The sequence below is a fragment of the Chionomys nivalis genome, chromosome 2 (genome assembly GCF_950005125.1).
Source record: "Chionomys nivalis chromosome 2, mChiNiv1.1, whole genome shotgun sequence".
NCBI lineage: Eukaryota > Metazoa > Chordata > Mammalia > Rodentia > Cricetidae > Chionomys > Chionomys nivalis.
Genome location: NC_080087.1, coordinates 68,928,740 through 68,951,020, shown reverse-complemented (window position 1 = coordinate 68,951,020; position 22,281 = coordinate 68,928,740). Strand labels below are relative to the sequence as shown.

The 22,281-nt window shown below is 39.5% G+C and overlaps 1 protein-coding gene across 1 annotated transcript in view; it reads left to right on the top strand.

Annotated features, from left to right (window-relative positions):
• Positions 1-7,341, top strand: part of LOC130868061 (leukocyte immunoglobulin-like receptor subfamily A member 6) — a 101,170-nt gene extending 93,829 nt beyond the window's left edge. The window contains exon 10 of the mRNA XM_057760299.1: positions 6,380-7,341. Within this exon, the coding sequence (XP_057616282.1) occupies positions 6,380-6,516 (137 nt within the window). The 3' untranslated portion in view covers positions 6,517-7,341. The remainder of the gene's footprint in view (positions 1-6,379) is intronic.
• Positions 7,342-22,281: the final 14,940 nt, after the last annotated feature.

Genomic DNA, 22,281 nt, shown 5'->3' with positions numbered 1-22,281 from the left:
AAAAATAAATAAATAAGAAAAAAAAGAGGGTAAATAGAAGATCTATAATCAAATACGCCTCTAAAAGGGATACTGGATATTCCCGTACTCAAGTAGCTACTTTGTGCTACCCACTCAATAGCTTTTCTTGAAGCAATAATAAAGGAAGCCTTGTTCATCATTGCAAAAAAAAAAAAAAAGAAACCATCTGGTCCTGGACTTTTTTTGGAAGGGAGGTTTTTGATAACAGCTTCTAATTCTTCATGACTAACAGGTCTATTTAGGTTGTTCACCTGGTCCTGGTTTAACTTTGGTATATGGTATTTATGTAAAAAAGTGTCCATTTCTTTTACATTTTCCAGTTTTGTGGCATACAGGCTTTTGTAGTAAGATCTAATGATTCTCTGAATTTCCTCTGTGTCTGTGGTTATGTCCCCCTTTTCATTTCTGATCTTATTAATTTGCAAATTCTCTCTCTGCCGTTTGATTAGTTTGGATAGGGGTTTATCAATCTTGTTGATTTTCTCCAGGAACCAGCTTTTTGATTCATTGATTCTTTCAATTGTTTTCTGTGTTTCTATTTTGTTGATTTCAGCCCTCAGTTTGATTATTTCCAGTCTTCTACCCCTTCTAGGTGAGTCTGCTTCTTTTTTTTCTAGAGCTTTCAGGTGGGCTGTTAAGTCTCCAATGTGTGCTTTCTCTGTTTTCTTTAAGTGGGCAGTTAGTGCTATGAACTTTCCTCTCAGGACTGCTTTCATAGTGTCCCATAGGTTTGAGTATGTTGTTTCTTTATTTTCATTGTCTTCAAGGAAGAGTTTAATTTCTTTCTTTATTTCTTCCTTAATCCAGGTATGGTTCAGTAGTTGACTATTCAGTTTCCATGAGTTTGTAGGCTTTCTGGGGGTAGCATTGTTGCTGAATTCTAGCTTTAATTCATGGTGATCTGATAAGATACAGGTGGTTATTAATATTTTTTTTGTAACTGTGAATGTTTGCTTTGTTACCGAGTATGTGGTCGATTTTTGAGAAGGTTCCATGAGCTGCAGAGAAGAAGGTATATTCTTTCCTATTTGGGTGGAATATTCTATAGATGTCTGTTAAGTCCATTTGATTCATTACCTCCATTAATTCTCTTATTTCTCTGTTAGGTTTCTGTCTAATTGACCTGTCCATTGGTGAGAGAGGAGTATTAAAGTCTCCTACTATTAATGTGTGCGGTTTGATGGCTGCCTTGAGTTTTAACAATGTTTCTTTTACGTACGTGGGTGCTTTTATATTAGGGGCATAGATATTCAGGATTGAGACTTCATCCTGATGAATTGTTCCTGTTATGAGTAGAAAATGTCCCTTTCCATCTCTCCTGATTGATTTAAGTTTGAAGTCAACTTTGTTAGAAATTAGTATGGCCACCCCTGCTTGTTTCTTAGGTCCATTTACTTGATAAGCCTTATCCCAACCCTTTACTCTGAGTAGGTGCCTGTCTTTGTGGTTGAGGTGTGTTTCTTGTAAACAGCAGAATGTTGGATCCTGTTTTCGTATCCAATCTCTTAGTCTGTGCCTTTTTATAGGAGAGTTGAGTCCATTGACATTAAGTGATATTAATGACCAGTGGTTGTTAACTCCGGTCATTTTTTTAGTAGTAAATTTTGTGTGTTCCCCTTCTTTGTGTTGCGCTGGTGAAGGGTCTCTAGTTGTCTGAGATATTGTGGTCATTGTTGGACTCCTTGGTTAGTGATTTTCCTTCTATTAGTTTCTGTAAGGCTGGATTTGTGGCTACGTATTGTTTAAATTTGTTTTTATCCTGGAAAATTTTGTTTTCTCCATTTATAGTGAACGAAAGCTTGGCTGGGTATAGTAGTCTGGGCTTGCATCCATGGTCTCTTAGTTTCTGCAGTACATCTATCCAGGATCTTCTGGCTTTCATGGTTTCCATAGAGAAGTCAGGTGTAAGTCTGATAGGTTTACCTTTATAAGTAACTTGGCCTTTTTCCTTTGCTGCTCTTAGTATTCTTTCTCAATTCTGTATGCTTTGTGTTTTGATTATTATATGGCGATAGGATGTATTTTTTTGATCCAGCCTATTCGGTGTTCTGTATGCTTCTTGAACCTTCATAGGTATATCTTTCTTTAGGTTGGGAAAGTTTTCTTCTATAATTTTATTAAATATATTTTCTGGACCATTGAGCTGCGCTTCTTCTCCTTCTTCTATTCCTATTATTCTTAGGTTTGGTCTTTTTATTGTGTCCCATATTTCCTGAATGTTTTGTGATGAGAATTTGTTGGCCTTGCTGTTTTCTTTGATCAGCATGTTTATTTTCTCTATGGTATCTTCAGAATCTGAGATTCTTTCTTCTATCTCTTGTATTCTGTTGGTTATGCTTGCTTCTGTAGTCTCTATTCGTTTACCTAGATTTTCCCTGTCCAGCTGGCCTTCTGTTTGTGTTTTCTTCTTTGCCTCCATTTCAGTTTTTAAGTTTTGAACTGTTTCCATTATCTGTTTGATTGTTTTTCCTTGGTTTCCTAGGGTATCATTCACTGATTTACTCAATTCTTCAAACTTTCTGTTATACTTCTCATCCATTTCTATAAGGGCATTTTTTACATGCTGTTTAAGGGCGTCAATCACTTTCATAAAGTCAATTTTATCCACTTCTTCATGATTAAGGTGTTCATGTCCTCCTGTTGGGAGGTCGCTGGGTTCTGGTGGTTTCATATAGTTTTTCAGATTGTTGGGTGAATTCTTGCATTGGCACCTGCCCATCTCTTTCTCCGAATGCTCCCCTATGGATCTTCTTTTACCGGATCAGGTCTCCTTGCCTACTGATGTACCTTCCCAGTGATGGCTCTCTGCAGTGATATCTCTCCTGGTGCTCCAATGATGTCTCTCCTTGCTTGTTTCAGGCAAGCCAGTGAAACAAAGGAAGTCTCCCCTGCCTACTTGCCCTGAGGATTTGCCCTCAGCACCAGACAGACTGAGCTGGATGGTGTTATGTGCCCAAAGAGGAAAGGGGGCAGAAGGAAGAAGGGTTCTGGATGCAAGCTGGGTGGGACAAGAAGAGAGAGGCAGTATGCGGGGTGTAGAGCCCCTGCAGGGAGCCCAGGGAGTATAGGGTGGGGGATGAGGAACTTCAGAGTTCCCTGTCCAGGGCTGCTTCTGCCGCCGCCGGTCACAAACTCACCGCACTGCTGTCTCTCCTGGTGCCGAGATCAGATCTCCGTGCAGGTTGGGTAGTTGGTAAATAAAGCGCCTACCTTGGTTGGTGCAGGCAGGCCAGTGAAACAAAGGAAGTCTCGCCTGCCTACTTGCCCTGAGGATTTGCCCCCAGCGCCAGACAGACTGAGCAGGATGGTGTTATGTGCCCAAAGAGGAAAGGGGACAGAAGGAAGAAGGGTTCTGGATGCAAGCTGGGTGGGACAAGAAGAGAGAGGCAGTATGGGCGGTGTAGAGCCCCTGCAGGGAGCCCGGGGAGTATAGGGTGGGGGATGAGGAACTTCAGAGTTCCCTGTCCAGGGCTCCTTCGCCGGTCACAAACTCACCCCACTGCTGTCTCTCCTGGTGCCGAGATCAGATCTTCGTGCAGGTTGGGTAGTTCGTAAACAAAGCGCCTACCTTGGTTGGTGCAGGCAGGCCAGTGAAACAAAGGAAGTCTCGCCTGCCTACTTGCCCTGAGGATTTGCCCCCAGCGCCAGACAGACTGAGCTGGATGGTGTTATGTGCCCAAAGAGGAAAGGGGGCAGAAGGAAGAAGGGTTCTGGATGCAAGCTGGGTGGGACAAAAAGAGAGAGGCAGTATGGGGGGTGTAGAGCCCCTGCAGGGAGCCCAGGGTGTATAGGGTGGGGGATGAGGAAGTTCAGAGTTCCCTGTCCAGGGCTGCTTCCGCCGCAGCCGGTCACAAACTCACCCCACTGCTGTCTCTCTTGGTGCCGAGATCAGATCTCCGTGCAGGTTGGGTAGTTCGTAAACAAAGCGCCTACCTTGGTTGGTGCAAGCAGGCCAGTGAAACAAAGGAAGTCTCGCCTGCCTACTTGCCCTGAGGATTTGCCCCCAGCGCCAGACAGACTGAGCAGGATGGTGTTATGTGCCCAAAGAGAAAAGGGGGCAGAAGGAAGAAGGGTTCTGGATGCAAGCTGGGTGGGACAAGAAGAGAGAGGCAGTATGGGGGGTGTAGAGCCCCTGCAGGGGGCCCAGCTACACCTAGATTTTAAAGACAGAAACTCACCCATATGTGGAACATGCTGAATAGACAGGATTAGTTAGCCAGTGACTGCCAGGGATCAGACTGTCTCTCCTTCCCTACTCCTGGAATCACAAGGGCCAACTACAGCACACAGATTTTGTTTTCTGTTTTTACAGACAGTCTTTGTTTTGAAGGGTTGTTTTTAAATAATATCTGATCATTTTTATTTATTTTTATATTTTCATACGTGTAAAAGGTGAAATATGATCATATTTACTCACCTACTTTGCCCTTCCAACTCTCCTCATCCACCCCTCTCCTAATTTGACATCCCTTTTATAGTCTCCTAGTTCAGTTAGTGCTGCCCATGTGTGCATAGGTGTAGGTCCATGAGAGCATGGAAAAATCTACTATTGGCCATACATTCAAAGGAGAATGTTCCTCCCCTATCACCTACCAACTGCCAATAAATCATCAGAAATAAGGCTAGGGACTTAGATCTAATCTACCCATCTGTGCCAGAGTTTTGACTGGCTTGATCTCGTGTAAGTCTTGTTTATTCTTGAAACTTTCATGCATTTATAAAATGTATTTTAATCATATTCTTCCACTATTACTACCTCCCTCCAACTCTCCCTAGTTTCTGAGACCATCTCATTGCCCTTTTAATTTCATATCCTCTTTAAAAACTTATTATTAATCTTCCATATGTGTATGTATGTGGGTCATCCACTAGGGTTTGGTCAACCTATCAGTGTTCACATCTACAAAGGAGATTGACAATCTCACCCCAGCAGTCACAGATGCTCACAATGCCCACAGATCCTCAGATAGAGGTGAAGTTTTGAGGGTCCCTTCCTCTTATAGGCTGAATTTCTAACCGTATTAAGTTTTTACAGGTCTTAGGTAGGGAACTACAGTTTCTCTGAGTTGATATGTCCAACAGTTCATGCAATACCAGAATCAGCATTTCACAGCTATCTTCTATGTCTTCTGGTTCTTGTATTCCTTCCAGCCCCTCTTCCATGATGCTCTCTGAGTGTTGGCTCTGAGGAGTTGGTATGAATGTCCAATCCAGAGCTGAGCACTCACAGTTAAAACAGACACTTTGAACAGTTAGGAGTCTCTACATTTATCACTACCCACTGAAGAAAGATGTGTTTCCCACCAGAGTTGAGAGTAGCACAAATATGAATATGTGCATATGAATATATACACTTAGAATGTAGTTTGACAGTATGACCATTTAGCAAAACAAGAGTTAGTTCCCCACGCCTAGGGCTTACGATCTCCCGAGCCATGGGTCTTTGTCCGTGTTTACAGCACAATGCATAGAAACCTTCTTGTGGATCAGGCCTTATGTCAATACCAGTAAGCAATTTTACCAAAGATGACTATTATAACATGCAGGGTTCAGAGTTAGATAAAACAGACCATTCATGTCATTTCTTACCCTGAAGCCTGCGTAACACTTTGTGGGAATATCTAAGGGAGAGAACTGCACAGTCAGTCTGAGGTTGCATTCTATTTGTGCTGCCACACAAATTAGTGATATCTTTAGCAAGAGGCAAATACAATCTAGTTACAATAGACAACAAGAGCAATGGCTCTTGTATTGTTTTGGGTACTTCTTAGGTGTCCCTGATGAATAACACATAAGGAAGTATTCTGTACCTGGCAATAAGATTTTCACTTATTAACCAATATTTTCTGGAAGCAACATTGTCATCCCATACAGGATACTTCTGTTTCAATTTCCTTTTAAATATATACAAACTAGAGGATTTCATTAGGATTTCAAAATATATCCTTAGTTTTGATTAACCTCTTTGCCACCTGTTCACTCTACTTAAATCTTCTTTGCCAACTGCTCTCTCTACTTAAGCCTTGAACCACAGTAGTCTACTTTTCACGACTGAACTATGTTCTCAGTCTATGCTTCATATTGTTAATAAATATACTGTATATTAATAATGTATAAAATATTTTACATTGTTGATAAAAGTTAGATATAATCATGTAAATCTCAATGAATTATTAAATTAATTTAATAACTGGAACATATGTATTTTGATGGCCTTATATTTACTAAATAATAAATATACATTAAAAGCTATTGACTTCTGTACATTATTTTCTCTTATTGATATAGGTGTTTATTTCACTTGCTTTTCAATTTGGTACTCTACTGATTTTATTGTCCTATTTGTCCAAATTCCCAGATTCACACTCACAAGATCATACAGTGGAGAATCTCATCAGGATGGCTATGGCTGGCTTGGTTCTGGTGGTTCTTGGGATTCTACTATTTGAGGCACAAAACAGTCAGAGAAGTCATCAAGATTCAGGATGGAGGTGAACCAGAGATAATGGTGCATCTATCTCTTAATGTGGTAGAGGCTTGAAGATGAATCTAATCATGGAAGTAAATTTGTGGTATAAGTGTTTGAACACTGTTGCATAGCCTGAAGAGAACAACATATTTGGGTCCAGGGAAAATGTAAAAGAGATCTGTGAAGAGGACTATACACCCACTAAGTTAGAACAGTATGGTGGCTTGAATGAGATGGCCTTCAAAGTCTCAGGCATTTGAATGCTTGGTCCTCATCTGGTGATGCTGTTTGGTCTTGTCAGAAGAATTGTGTAACTGGGCTAGGCTTTGAAGCCTTAAGGCTCATCATTTCTAGCTCACTCTTGTGTGTTCATTTTCTACAAGATTGAAATATTTCATTCTGCAGGGAATCTTCTTAAGTCAGGAGCCAAACAACTCAAAATAACCCCAGAAAGACTCTGAAACTAACAAGATTTACTAGGTCCTTTTTTTTCTAAGAGTTAACAAGAAGAGCTGTTGTGAGTTACTCTTAGACAAGGTAAGCTGCAAAGAAGAATCCAAGACCAGATCTACTTCCTGGAAGAATAAAGAAACAACTGAGCTGCCTAGAAGAGGTTTAGACTGGAATCACCTGGAAAAGACACTCTCCAACATGTTTAGCTTGCCTGAAAGCTCTGAAATGTGCCCTTTGTGAGTTGTCACCCACGGTGGAGTCATTTCTGCCCCTGTAAATTACCTCAATAAAACTCATTGGTTCACCAAATTGGACTTTAGTGGTATCCATACTTTTGTCTGTCATTGACTCTCTATTGAGAGCGAGTACACATGTATGCTGTATCTTCCAGGACAAGTCTTGTCACAAAACAACTCTTTCCTCTTGTTCTTGTAATTCAAGATGTAAGTTATCAGCTTTCTTTTCCTGCTACCATGCCTTCACTCTGCCATCATGGACTAATCCTCTGGAACTTTAAATGCAAATAAACTACTTATTCTATAATGTACCTTAGTTATGGTGTTTTGTCATAGCAATAGAAAAGCAAATTATATAGAAGTCAGTACCAGGAGTGGGATATTGTTGTGACAAGCCTGATCATGCTGCTTTTTTAGAGGAATGTGGAAGATTTCATGATTTTGGAACAGAAAAGAGGTTGAAAGCTGTAAGCAGGGCTTAATTGGCTATCCTAGTGAGAACCCTGGAAGACAGTGCTAAAAGCAAACAAGACTAGAGAGAGACCTTGCTGGAGATGTTTCAGAGGGAAGCAAGGACTTTAACAGCAACCAAGTTAGAGGCCATCCTGTGATATTTTGGAAAATGATATGTCTGTCTTCTGCTCTTGCCCTAAGAACTTGTCTGAAACTAAATTAAAAGTTAATGGACAGCATCCCTGTGAACATACCATTTAAACACTCTAGGGAAACAGGCAAGTCAACTGAAAATCTTCACCACTCTCTACTCTCCTCCAAATGCAATCCCTCAGCCTCATCCCTGGCTTTGCAATAGAGTACTGGTTTCAGCATTCTTCACTCTCTGCCTACATCTCCTATGAAACCCACAAGTTTTCCCCCAACTTCCAGCCCCTAACTATAACAGGCACCCCTGTTATCCCAGAAGCCATGCCTATGAGAAAATCAGGTAGGCTGCCTGCAGATCTTCTTTCCTCCTTTTGCTCTCCTAGATCCAATTCCTAGTCTCATTTCCAGTTCTTCTGCAGAACACCTGTGGCAGACTTTAATGTCTGCTGCTTCTATCTCCAGTGGATCCTACAGAACTTCCCATTCTAACTACCCTTCCTCCACTCATTGATTTGTTCCAGTCTCCAATGCCAGTAGGCACTCCCTATTAATCCAAGGATCTTTCCTTCCAAGACAACAATTATGCTGAAGGCTGATTCATACCAATCTTCCTACCCTTCCAGATCAAAATCTTCCAGTGTCATCCCTGCTTCTGTAGCAGAACCTTTGGGGTGAATGATCTCCAATGTCTTCTCATGTTCTAAGGAGATAAACAGATCCCAGTTGAACACTCTGCTCAGATTCATCATGTGACCATTTTCAAATACCTAGCCTATCCCCATTCCTAAGCATCAACTCCCAGTTGCAGGAGGGAGGTGCTTATTTGTCCTGACCACCCCAGAACCTAAAAAACTACATGGAAACTATATTCATTAAATCACTGCTTGGCCCTTTAGCTCTAACTTTTTATTGGCTAACTCTTGCATCTTAATTTAACCCATCTCCATTAATCTCTGAATCACCATAAAAAGTGTTTGGCAATGACTCTTCTGTTTCTATTGTGTGGAACACATCGAGGAGTATAGATATTAGCTCTTCTTGGAAGGTCTGGTAGAATTCTGCACTAAAACCACCTGGCCCTGGGCTTTTTTTTGGGGGGGGGAGGTTTTTGATGACAGCTTCTATTTCCTTGTGATTTATAGGTCTATTTAAATTGTTCACCTGGTCTTGATTTAATTTTGGTATATAGTACTTATCAAAAAATGTCCATTTCTTTTACATTTTCCAATTTTGTGGCATACAGGATTTTGTAGTAAGACCTAATGCTTCTCTGAATTTCTTCAGTGTCTATTGTTATGTTCCCCTTTTTACTTCTGATCTTGTAAATTTTAGTGTTCTCTCTCTGCCTTTTGATTAGTTTGGATAGGGGTTTGTCAATCTTGTTGATTTTTTTCAAAGAACCAGCTCTTTGTTTCATTGATTCTTTGGATTGTTTTCTATGCTTGTGTTTTGTTGATTTCAGCCCACAGTTTGATTATTTCTAGTCTTCTACTCTTTCTGGGTGAGTCTATTTCTTTTATTTTCTAGAGCTTATGGGTGGTGCACACTCCTCTTGAACAGGAAGTTAGTTTTCATTTATCGGCACGTACATTGGGTTTCTGGCAACTGCCTGTAACTCTGTCTCCAGAGAATGTCACTCCCTGGCCTTAGCAGATACGTACACAAATACATAATTTAAAATATATATAATTGTTTCATAAAAAGAAAATCAAATACTTAGGCAGTCTGTTCCATCTGTTAATCTGAGTATTGAATATAAATCACAAGGAATATCATAATTTTTACACAGGTGTGCTAGAGTCACTTGCAAGAATGTTCATAACAGCACTCTTTGCAAATTTTTTATTTCATTTTTTGTTGATTTTATTGAACTATACATTTTTCTCTGCTGCCCTTCCTGCTTCTCCCCTCCCCTTCAACCCTCTTCCAAGGTCCCCATGCTCCCAATTTACTCAAGATATCTTGTCTTTTACTACCCCTCATGTAGATTAGATCCATGTATGCTTCTCTTAGAGTCCTCATTGTTGTCTAGGTTCTCTGGGATTGTGATTTGTAGGTTGGTTTTCTTTGCTTTATGTTTAAAAACCACTTATGAGAGAGTACATATGATAATTATCTTTCTGGGTCTGGGTTACCTCATTCAAAATGATATTTTCTAGCTTCATCCATTTGCCTGAGAATTTCAAGATGTCATTATTTTTTTCTTCTTTGTTGTAATTCATTGTATAAATGTACCACATTTTCCTTATTCATTCTTTGATTGTTTCTAGGCTCAGGCTATGAAAAATAATGCTGCTATGAACATAGTTGAGCACATGTCCTTGTGGTACAATTGAACATCCTTTGAATATATACCCCAAACTGGTATTGCTGGGTCTTGTGGAAGGCTGTTTCTTATTTTTCTGAAAAATTTCCATACTGATATGCAACGGGGCTATACTAATTTGCACTAGAAATGCAGGAGTGTTCCCTTTACCCCACAACCTCTCCAGTATAAGTTGTCATTTGTGTTTTTGATCTTGGCCATTGTTACAGGTATAAGATGGAATCTCAGAGTTGTTTTGATTTTAATTTCTCTGATGAATAAGGATGTTGAGCAGATCCTTAAGTATCTTTAAGCCATTTTAGAATTCTCTGTTGAGAATTCTGCTCTGGAGGCATCTCAATCCCTGACTTCAAACTCTACTACAGAGCTACAATACTGAAAACAGCATGATATTGGCATAAAATCAGAAAGGAGGACCAATGGAACAGAATTTAAAACCCAGATATCAATCCACACACCTACAAGCACTTAATTTTTGACATAGAAGCAAAAAATAGCAAATGGAAAAAAGAAAGCATATTTAACAAATGATGCTGACATAACTGGATATCAACATGTAGCAGAATGGAAATAGACCCATGTCTATCACCATTTAGAAAATTCACATCCAAATTGACCAAAAACATAAACATAAAGCCAGTCACACTCAGTCTCATAGAAGAGAAAATAGGAAGTACACTTGAACACACTGTCATAGGAGACCGCTTCTTAAAGTAGCACAGACACCAAGAGAAACAATGAAGAAATGTGATCTCCTGAAACTGAAACGCTTTTGTAAGGCAAAGGGCATGGTGAACAAGACAAAACGGCAGCCTACAGAGTGGAAAAACATCTTTACCAACCCCACATCAGACAGAGATCTGATCTCCAAAATATATAAAGAACTCAAGAAACTGTTCATCAAAAGAACAAATAATACAATAAAAATGGGGTACATACCTAAACAGAGAACACTCTTTGCAATTTTAAAGAGGGAAAAGACAAAGAATGTGTCCATGAAAAATCACTAAAAGTAGATGTTTCAGTCAGTGTTCTGTTGTAGAGACACCATTTCTAAGGCAAGTCTTATAAAGGAAAACATTAAGTTGGAACTTGCTTATAATTTTAGAGATTTTAGTCCATTCTTATTATGGTAGGGATGGTGACATGCAGGCAGGCATGGTGACATGCAGGCAGGCATGGTGCTAGAGAGGTAACAGAGAGTTTACATCCAGATTAGCATGCATCAGGAAAAGACATTAGACCTGGCTTGGGTCCATAAAACCTCAAAGACCTAACCTCCAGTGACACACCTACTCCAGTAAGGCCACATTTCCTAATCCCTGTCAATTTAAACCATTCTGCAATGATCAAGTGTTCATATCTATGAGGATATGGGAGTTGTTCTTATTCAAACCATCACAGTAGCTATCAGTGTTCTACCTTCAAAAAGGATAAAATTGTGAAATAACATTATTAATATTTGGTTACAGTTGGCTATTCCATGGTGCATGTCCATCACTTAGGCTATGATAGATACATGTAATTTTCATGTGCCAGGTTATTTAATTAATTATTTAAAAACATTTTCAGGATCAAACTTCTTTACTATTCCATTATGACTGGGAGATGTGTTTCTGAGGTTCCACCTGTAACTGTGGAGCTATTGGTAGTTGATGGCTGCTGGGGAAGGGAGAGTCAGTTTTCTTCAGAGATGTGAATCTTGGTGCCCATACTTCAGTTAATAGTCCCCCGCCCATGTGCACATGGGCAACAATATCTGTACTCAGAGGACATGAAGTTGGAAGAAAAGAGATGTGTTCAGGGGGATAGAGGAGTAGTTGTACAGAGACAATAGGGATGGATATTACCAAGAGAAATTATTTACATGTATGAAATTTCCAAAGAATGAGTGAAAAATAGATTAAAGATGATTTTAATTTTGTTATGCCTATTGTGTGTGACTCTCTGTGTGTGCATAGAGTTGGCCTAAGAGTCCAGAAGAGGGCATGGTGGCTCACAACCTGTAACTCCAGTTCCACGGCGGTACTAGAAATTGATTTCAGTTCTTCTGCAAGAGCAGTGTGTGCAGTTAACAACGGTGCCATCTCCCCAGTCTTCCAGACCTCCCCAAAGAAACAGTTTAAAGGGAAAACTGGAAGGACTGAAGATAAAACAGTGTTGATTTGAATGCTTAGAAATTGCCATGTTCTATTTTCTTTTTAATATTTTTTTCTTGAAATGTCTAGGCAATTTTTTCTTTTAGAATTCCAAATTTGATCACTGGCAATTTTATTCAACAGAATTATGTTAAGTAAGTAGTGGGAAATTATGCAACAAACTGATAAACAGAGAAAAGAGAGGGTAGAGACACAGAAAGAAGAGAGGAAAAAAAAGAAAAAGGATCCCTGGATCATAAATTCCAGATGTCCTGCAAACATACATGTTTTGGGCTTTTCTTCAGAAGTAGGATTTTCTGATTCTCAGTAACTACATAATCAGTTGAATTGGAAATGAAATACTTATAATCTTAACCAAACTAGAAGTATTAGTGTAAAACCATGTTGATTTACATGTAATGATTATTATATTGAAAGTACTCATTTGATTGTAACACGAGGGCCGGGCTTGTTGGGAGTTTATGTCCTCCCACCAGGTCCCACAGCTGTTTAGCCCCAAAGAAAATCACATAGAAGTCTTCATAAGTTATAAACTGATTGGCCCATTAGATCAGGCTTTGTATTAGCTCTTATAAATTATATAGCCCATTATTCTAGTATATGTTAGCAGCATGGCTTGGTACCTTTTTCAGCGGGGTAGGTCACATGCTACTTCTTTGGTGGTCTGGGCAGGACTGTGGGAAGAGCTTCCTTCTTCCCAGAATACTCCTGTTCTCATAGCCCCACCTCTACTTTCTGTCTGGTTTTCCTGCCTATACTTCCTGCCTAGCTATAGGCCAATCAGCGTTTATTTAAAATATAATTGACAGAATATAGAACTGTCCCGCACCATTTGATGTTTGTACACGGCAGAGGAAGAATATTTAAATCTTGTATAAAAATACCTAAAGATACAGCTTTGGAATAATTACCTTATTTTATGGCTCTGAATAAGAGGAACTGAGGTCAAGACATGTTCCAGTATGGTCATGGTAAAAGTCTGCAAAGTAAGACTTTGAGTCTTGAGAATTTTCTGAAATCCTTTATGATTTTTGAGCCACATAACAACATGCAAGTAGCCAACAAGTATCTGTTTTCTCAGTTGTGGTCAACCAGTGAAACAGATGAGTTGAGTTTCTCAGGAAATCCTGTGTGGTTTTATTGGGGAACTGCCTCCTGTTAGCAGAAGCAGTACCATGCTGCTTACCGTCCTTAGCCTGGTGTGTCCTGGTAAGTTCTCCTGGGAATGAATGATGTGAAATATAAGCGTGGAAATATCAGCTAGGGATGCTGGATCTGCCCACAGCAGAGAGCCTGGCTTCCATGCAATGGTAGAAGTTGGTGCATGAGTTCATCTTCACTGAGTGGGTTCTGACTTCTAATGTACAAAGACTCGACAGGGGCAGAGGGGCAGAAGGAGACAGCTCACCTCTTAAGTGTTTTTTCCTCCAGGATTCTTGCTGTTGCAGAAGACATGGGCACAAGTGGGTGAGTCTAACTCCAAATTATGGATTACTTCGCATGCTACATAGAAAGATTTTTCTGTAACAGGAAGGCAAACAGCACAGGGATTGGGCTGGTGTAAAGATTAACAGGACGGCCTGTGACTGACATCTTATAAGTTGGAAGGTGAAAGACCTGGAAATATGGTTTCTGATTCTGTCCCAGAGACTCACAGATTCTCTTTCCTTGGTTGAATCAATCAACACTGGGGACAAAGGAACTGGAAGAGTCCTGAGTGTCTAGGAAAAGTGATGTCATCTGTGTAATAGGGAAGGACTCACAGCTTGGAAGAGCCATCCTTCTCAAGGACAGATGAGGATGCAAGCTCCCCCAAAATATCCAAGATGTTGGAGCATGCAGAGGTCAGCTGTTATTGTACCAGAAGGGTTAGGGAGACTTTTTACCGTGTCCTGGACATTTCAGATTATTTTAAACAGACTCAGCTGCTTAATGCAAATTGATGCAGTTTGATGTCATTTCATTCTTGGTTGATGACTTCATTTTATATATAATTGATTTTCCTAACACATTGGATCTCTTATGCAGTAATTGCTCAAAAGTTTCAGTAGTATATGGTGTCATTATGTACTTCTGGGTGTATTGGCATGGTAGGGACTTGATACTGAGCACAAAGAAAGAGGTATTCCTGCCTCTTCCTTTCTAAGATTGGACCATTCTCTCTTCACAGGGGTTTCTAAAAAGCCCACCCTGTCTGCTTGGCCCAGTTCTCTGGTTCCCATTGGAGAGCGTGTGACTCTGAAGTGTCAGTCCCAACTTGGGTTTGAAGTGTTCCGTTTATTCAAAGAAAATGATGTCCACATCCTGGAGTTCCAAAACATCATATTCCGACACAGCTTTGACATAAACCTCACGACCAGGGCACATGTGGGGACCTATAGATGTCAGGGCTTTGAACCTAACCTCCCTGATAAATTTTCAGAAATCAGTGAGCCCTTGTTAATCATAGTTACAGGTGAGACAACTCATGTCAAAGGTATTCTTCATTGTTCCACAATTTCTATTGAGATTGTGAGTATAATTATTATTTAGGAGTTCCCAGAGTAGTGGAGATGTCTTCAAGTGTCTCAGGTTCCAGAAACATCAGTACAGGGGACTGGACACTAAGGTAGTCAGGAAAGGTTTCCCCTAATGATATTCATAATCCCAACCCTAGAATCAATTAATATGTCATGTGGTTTGATGGCTTGGTTGTTTAACCTCCACCTAAAGTTCATGTGCTAAAAACTTGGTTCCAAGTATGAATGTGTTGTGATAGAGAGATTTTTGAGAGTGACGCTTAATACGAGATGGTTAGAGTATGAAGTAAACTATACTCAGAAGGTACTAATGTAGTTTTCCTGAGATCCTGGTGAGATTTCACTGGAGAGTTGGTACAAAATAACTCTCATATGGAAGGGGAACAGAGGTTAAGAATGCAATACATGTTTTAATCCGTTGGCTTTATGATGAAGAAAAAGTCCTGGATGGTCCACATAGGCTAGAATAGCTGCAATATTCCATAAGAGGGAAGAAGGAGGATACTAAAGGTCAGAGAAAGGCAGCATGAGACATAGACATACTCCATTTTTCTGGTTCTGAAAATCAAGTGTTCACAAGCCACAAAGTACAGGAGGCTTCTATATTCTGAAGAGAAAAAAGTATGCTCTCCTCCTGGAGCATTTGGAAGAAATGTAGCCCTTAAGAAATGAAACTTGTACTAGTGGGCTCATTTCAGACTTTTCACCTCTAAAACTGTAAAATAATACACATGTACTTTCTCTTCCTGTGTCATCTTTATGGTCATTTCTAACATCAACAATTAGCAACTAAAAATGTACCCAAGTCAGAGACAAACATGAAGAGAAGAGATGCTGAGACAAGTTTGACCAGGATACTAATGCTGCCACCAGGATGACAGGGGGTGATGTTCATGAATCCAGACTTAAGGTTGCCCTCTGTGAGCTGAGACCACAGACAAGGCCCAGGCACACTAGGCAAACCAGTCTAAGATCAGAAGGGAAGCATAGGAGAACTCCTGTCAGTTGCCTTATTACTACTATAACATCCTGTCAGGGATTTCATTTTTCCCAGAAAAGCATAAAATGTATACAGAGGGGAGTCTGAAACCCGGAATGACATGTTTTCTAACCTCATCCATCATAGAAAATAGAAAAGGTCTCTGGTAAATGAATGCAACCATCATCTGCATGGGACAAACCCAGTCAGATGGTGCCTGAAACTATTAGACACAGAGAATTGAGCAAAAGACAGAAAGAAATGGTTAAGTGGGTAGAGACACAGCCACTGAAGAGGACATGGATTTATGAGTAGGAGGAATGACTTGGGGTTGGAGAACCTTTGCTATCCCTGTTTCCATGATGTGGAGTGAGGAAGAGTGACCTTCAAATTCACAATCTCTATTTTTAGGACTCTACAGAAAGCCTTCCCTCTTGGCCCTACCAGCTCCCCCAATAAAATCAGGAGCGATGATGACATTAAAATGCTGTTCAGAAGCCATGTTTGAGACCTTCATTCTGGTTGTAAACAAAAAGGATGTAAATGAAAGTCACATGTATCTTGATGGAAAGCCTTATGCTGGAGGCTCTCAAGCCAACATCTCTCTAACTCCTGTGACTTCAGCACATGCTGGGACCTACAGGTGTTACAGTTCTTCTAGTCAACATTCCTATGTGTGGTCAGACCCAAGTGACCCACTGGACATGGTTGTCACAGGTGAGAGTCTCTAGACTTATTCCTTAGACTCTGTTTTTTTTTTGTTGTTGTTGTTGTTGTTGTTTTTTGGGGTTTTGTTTGTTTGTTTGTTTGTTTTTATTTTGATTTTTGAGACAGGGTTTCTCTGTGGTTTTGGAGCCTGTCCTGGAGCTAGCTCTTGTAGACCAGGCTGGTCTTGAACTCACAGAGATCCGCCTCTGCCTCCCAAGTGCAGGGATTAAAGGCGTGCGCCACCACTGCCCGGCTTAGACTCTGTTTTATATATGTATTGGTAATTCTGGAATTGGAAAGTCCTAGGACAGGAGGTTGGTAAGTATTGAGTACTTATGGAGGGGAGTAAACTTGATGAGAGTTTTAATGATGGAGACAATGATAAAGGAAACTCAAGTTTATATTATTATATAAAAACAGACAAGAAGGGTTTGAGGGAGGAAAGGGGAAGAAGAGTGATATATTGCAGTCTCAAAAATTAAATAGTTTTTCAAAACATAGATAGGGGAATCTGAGAAGTTACAAACAGAGACAAACAGCAGAGAAACCATGGTGATACAATGCATGGGTCAGAAAGAGGTCTTTTCCATCATTACCTTGTCAGGAGACTTAGGAAGTTCACAAACTGAGTTTCCACTTTACTACATCTCTTTTTCTCATCCAAGGAAACTAGACATCTCCTGTGCCTGACCTGAATTTCAGGGCTGTGTTGTGTTTTCCCGTGCTGCTTCCCCATGATTCCTTACATTGCCTTTAGTTGGACAGTCTGTCCTTCCTCTGGCTGAGTCATAATGGTTTTACATTATGATCCTGGGTGAAGAGGCTAAATATCAATACCTGTGTGTTTGAATTTCTTTCCTATATCTCCAAGCTGGTTTCTAAGGTTGTATTCCAAAATAGTCACTGATGTTATAGAATGACTCAGGAGAAAAACTATATTGTGGGTCCAAAAGAGATAAGTAGAGTCAAGTAAGCCAGAGACAAGGAAACACACAAGGGTATGGAGAGGGATGTAGGGAAGGATGTGGGGAGGGGAGGGAGGGAGGGAGGGAGGGAAGGAGAGAGAGAGAGAGAGAGAGAGAGAGAGAGAGGAATCAGTTAACTTAAAAAATGTAAGGAGGAGCTGGAGAGATGGCACAGTGGTTAAAAGAACTTATTGCTCTTGCAGAGGCCCAGGATTCAATTCCCAGCACCCACCTGCATAATGACTCACAACCAACTATAACTTCAGTTCCAGAGGATCCAATGCCAAAGTGTGCACTGCACACAAACATACATAACATAGTCAAAACACTCAAACACATGGATACTATAATAAAATAAAATATTTTTAAAAAGTCAAAGGCTGTAAAGGTAGCTAATTGGTTAAGAGAACTTAATACTCTTCAAGAAGATTCAAGTTCATTTCCCAGCACCCACACCAGGTGGCTCACAATCACCTATAATTCCATATCTAAGGGGTACCATGCAATTTTCTGGCCTCCAACTTCTCTGGGTTCATGTGAGTATATATCACACAGACAGAAACACATAAACACATACACATGAGTAAAAACAAATCTCTGGGGCATGAAGAGATATTTCACTAGTTAAGAACACTTGTTGCTCTTGCAGATGACTTGAGTTTGTTTTCCAGCACCCACACAGTGGTTCATAACTGTCTGTAACTCTAGTTCAGGAGCTCTGATGCTCTCATCTGGCCTCTTTCAGTATGAGGCATGAAATCTGTACATGTCACACATGCATGCAAAATACCCATAAACACAAAATAAACATTAATAAAAAAGTAAAATGCAAGAGTCTTGGGAGTGTGTTTTATCTGTAGAGCATCTGCCTAACATGTGAAGGTAAGACATGACCCTAGGTTTGATTACTAGCATAGATATTTTAATATAGGAAAATATATACAAATTAAATAGATTGGTGAATCAGAAAAGCATATTTTCCTAACTCCATAAACAGCACTTCACACTTTTTTTTTTTAAAAAAAAGAAACTCATTGATGCATAGGTTGGCTACAGGAAATCCCCATACTATTACTCCACTAATCTACAAAGAAAGGTAGATGGGATATGTTTTTTATTTTTACCTTTTTATAGAATAGCACACTTAAGATGCCAAAGAGTGATAGAAAATGTATCCTTTCTCAGTCTGGTTTTGTACATTGTATTGCTGCCAAATCCATCATGATGATAAAATTCACAGAATAAATTAATATTCAAGAGAATGACAGCATAAAATTAAACTCAGAAAAGGGTCACTAGCATATGGTGTCAAGAAGTATTACTGAACATTCTTATAGCGAAATGTTTTTAAATACAATAGATGTAAAGTTCTTGGAGCAAGCCCAGAAGAAAGAGGTGGGCTGCAAACTGTTGTAGGAATAATCAAGATCTCATGTTTTTTCTTCTTCTCCCTCTCAGTTCCTGATGCCAGCAACTCTTCCTATCAATTTAACCTCACACAAGGTAACGTCCCAGGGATACCCATCTCAGAGGATAGGGACACAGGAAATCTATGAATACCATGGGTGGTCATCATAAAACAGAACTTTAAGATTTCTTACAGTTGTCCTGTCCTTGAATCTATCTTCTCTCTTAATCTTTCATCACCTGGTCTTGCCTCTGTTTTCCTCTTGAACATACCCTAGTTCATTACATCACAACTATAACTCAGACCCTAACTCTAGATAGGGAAGTTCCAGAAGGGTTTCTTATTGGTCCCATTTTGCGGTAGGGAGAAAAATATGTCCTGGATATTCACATTAAATACAGATAAAACTGAGGACAATGATCCTCCATGTCCTTCTACGAGGCTGAAGAGAGACATAGGCTATTTCAGTTGAGGTAGCAGCAAAGGACATTCAGGTGAATAAACATATGCCCATGGAGGATCTCCACTCTAGAGTTCAGCAATAGAACAGACTCAAACTTAGCATGGTTGGGGAGGAGAAAGATGATAGTCACCAACAGGCCTGTGCACAAACTCAAAGACCAGGAAATTCAATGGATACTTGCAAGGGTAAGAGATAACGGAATATGATTCCCCTACGAGAGTTAAAATGATTTCAGGCCAGAAGACTCTGTCTGGACAGAAATAATGTTTTTTCACTCTTTTTTTTTAAAAAATTAATTTTATTGAGCTGAACATTTTTCTCTGCTTCCCTCCTTTTCTCTCCTCTCCCCTTCAACCCTCTCCCATGGTCCCCATGCTCCCAATTTACTCAAGAGATTTTTTTTTTGCTAGCTATAGAAAGACATGCAGATTAGATCCATGTATATCTCCCGTAGGGTACTGATTGCTGTCTAGGTTCTCTGGGATAATGATTTGTAGGTTGATTTTCTTTGTTTTGTGTGTAAAAGTAACTTATGAGTGAGGTCATATTTGAGTACATGTATTTGTCTTTCTGGGTCTGAGTTACCTCACTCAAAATAATGTTTTCTAGATCCATTCATTTGCCTGAGAATTTCTGATGTGTAATACTCCATTGTGTAATCGTACCACAATTTCCTTATCCATTCTTTGGTTGGGGGACATTTAGGTTGTTTGCAGACTCTGGCTATGATAAATAATGCTGCTATGAACATAGCTAAGCACATGTCCATGTGGTATTATTGAGCATCCTTTGGATATACACCCAAAAGTGATATTGCTGGGTCTTGAGGAAGGCTGTTTCCTAATTTCCCGAGAAATTGCGATACTGATATCCAAAGGGGCTGTACTAGTTTGCACTCCACCAGCAATGCAGGAGTGTTCCCTTTACCCCACATCCTCTCCAGCATAAGTTGTCATCACTGTTTTTGATCTTGACCATTCTTACTGGTGTAAGATGGAATCTCAGAGTTGTTTTGATTTGCATTTCTCTGATGACTAAGGATGTTGAACATTTTCTTAAGTGTCTTTCAGCCATTTTAGATTCTTCTGTTGAGAGTTTTCTGTTAGGTTTGTACTCCATTTTTTAATTGGATTATTTGTTCTTTTGATGACCAATTGCTGGAGTTCTTTGTATATTTTAGAGATCAGTTTTCTGTCTGAGTGGGGCAGGTGAAGATCTTTTCTAATTCTGTAGGCTGCTATTTTACCTTGTTGACCATTTCCTTTGCTTTACAGAAGCTTTTCAATTTCAGGAGGACCCATATATTAATTGTTTCTCTCAGTGTCTGTGCCATTGGGGTTACATTTAAGAAGTGGTCTCCTGTCCCAATGCATTCAAAGGTACTTCCCACTTTCTCTTCTGTAAGGTTCAGTATGGCTGGCTTTATGTTTAGGTCTTTGATTCATTTGGACTTGAGTTTTGTGCATGGTGATAGATGTGAATCTATTTTCATTCTTCTACATATTGATATCCATTATGCCAGCACCATTTGTTAAATATGCTTTCTTTTTTCCATCTGATATTTTTTTTTTTTTGCTTCTTTCTCAAAAATCAGGTGCTCGTAGGTGTGTGGATTAATATCTGGGTCTTCCATTTGGTTCCATTTGTCCTCCTGTGTGTTTTTATGCCAGTACCAGGCTTTTTTCAGTAGCTCTGTAGTAGAGTTTGAAGTCAGGGATTGTGATGCCTCCAGAAGTTTCTTAATTGTACAGGATTGTTTTGGCTATCCTGGGTTTTTGGCCTTCCATATGAAGTTGAGTACTGTTCTTTCGAGGTCTGTGAAAAATTTTTCTGGGATTTTGATGGACGTTGCATTGAATATGTATATTGCTTTTGGTAAGATTGCCATTTTTATTATTTAATTCTACCAACCCAAGAGCATGGGAGATCTTTCCACTTTCTGGTGTCTTCTTCAATTTCTTTTTTCAAAGGTATAAAGTTCTTGTCATACAAGTCTTCCACTTGTTTGGTTAGAGTTACTCTGAGATATTTTGTGCTATTTGTGTTTATTGTGAAGAGTAATGCTTCTCTGATTTCTTTCTCAGCCTATTCATCATCTGTGCACAGGAGGGCTGCTGATTTTTTTGACTTAGTCTTGTATCCTGCTATATTACTGAAAGTGTTTATGAGTTGTAGAAGTTCCTTGCTAGGAGTTTTGAGGTCACTTATGTAAATTATTATATCATCAGCAAATAGTAAGAGTTTGACTTCTTCTTTTGTATTTGCAACCCTTTTATCTCCTTTTATTGTCTTATTGCTCTAGTTAGAACATCAAAAAACTATATTAAATAGATATGGACAGAGTGGACAACCTTGTCTTATTTTGATTTAAGGGTAAATGCTGTGAGTTTCTCTCCATTTAGTTTGATGTTGGCTGTTGGCTTGCTGTATATTGCCTTTATTATGTTTAGGTATGTTCTTTGTATCCTTGCTCTCTCCAAGGCCTTTATCGTGAAGGAATGTTGTATTTTGTCAAAGGCTTTTTCAGTATCTAATGAGATGATCATGTGGTTTTTATTTTTCAGTTTGTTTATATGGTGGATTACATTGACAGATTTTCATCTGTTGAACCATCCCTGAATCTCTGGGATGAAGTTGACTTGATCATGGTGGATGAGTTTTCTGATGTTTTCTTGGATTCAATTTGCCAGTATTTTATATAATATTTTTACATCAATGTCCATGAGTGAGATAGGTCTGTCATTCTCTTTCTTAGTAAAATCTTTATGTGGTTTGGATATCAGGGTAATTGTAGCCTCATAAAAAGAGTTCGGCAATATTTCTTCTGTTTCTGTTATATGGAACAATATGAGAAGTATTGGTATTAGTTCTTCTTTGAAAATACTGTAGAATTCTAAACTGAAACCCCCTGGTTCTGGGCTTTTTTGATTGGGAGACTTTTGATGACTGTTTCTATTTCTATATCAGTTATG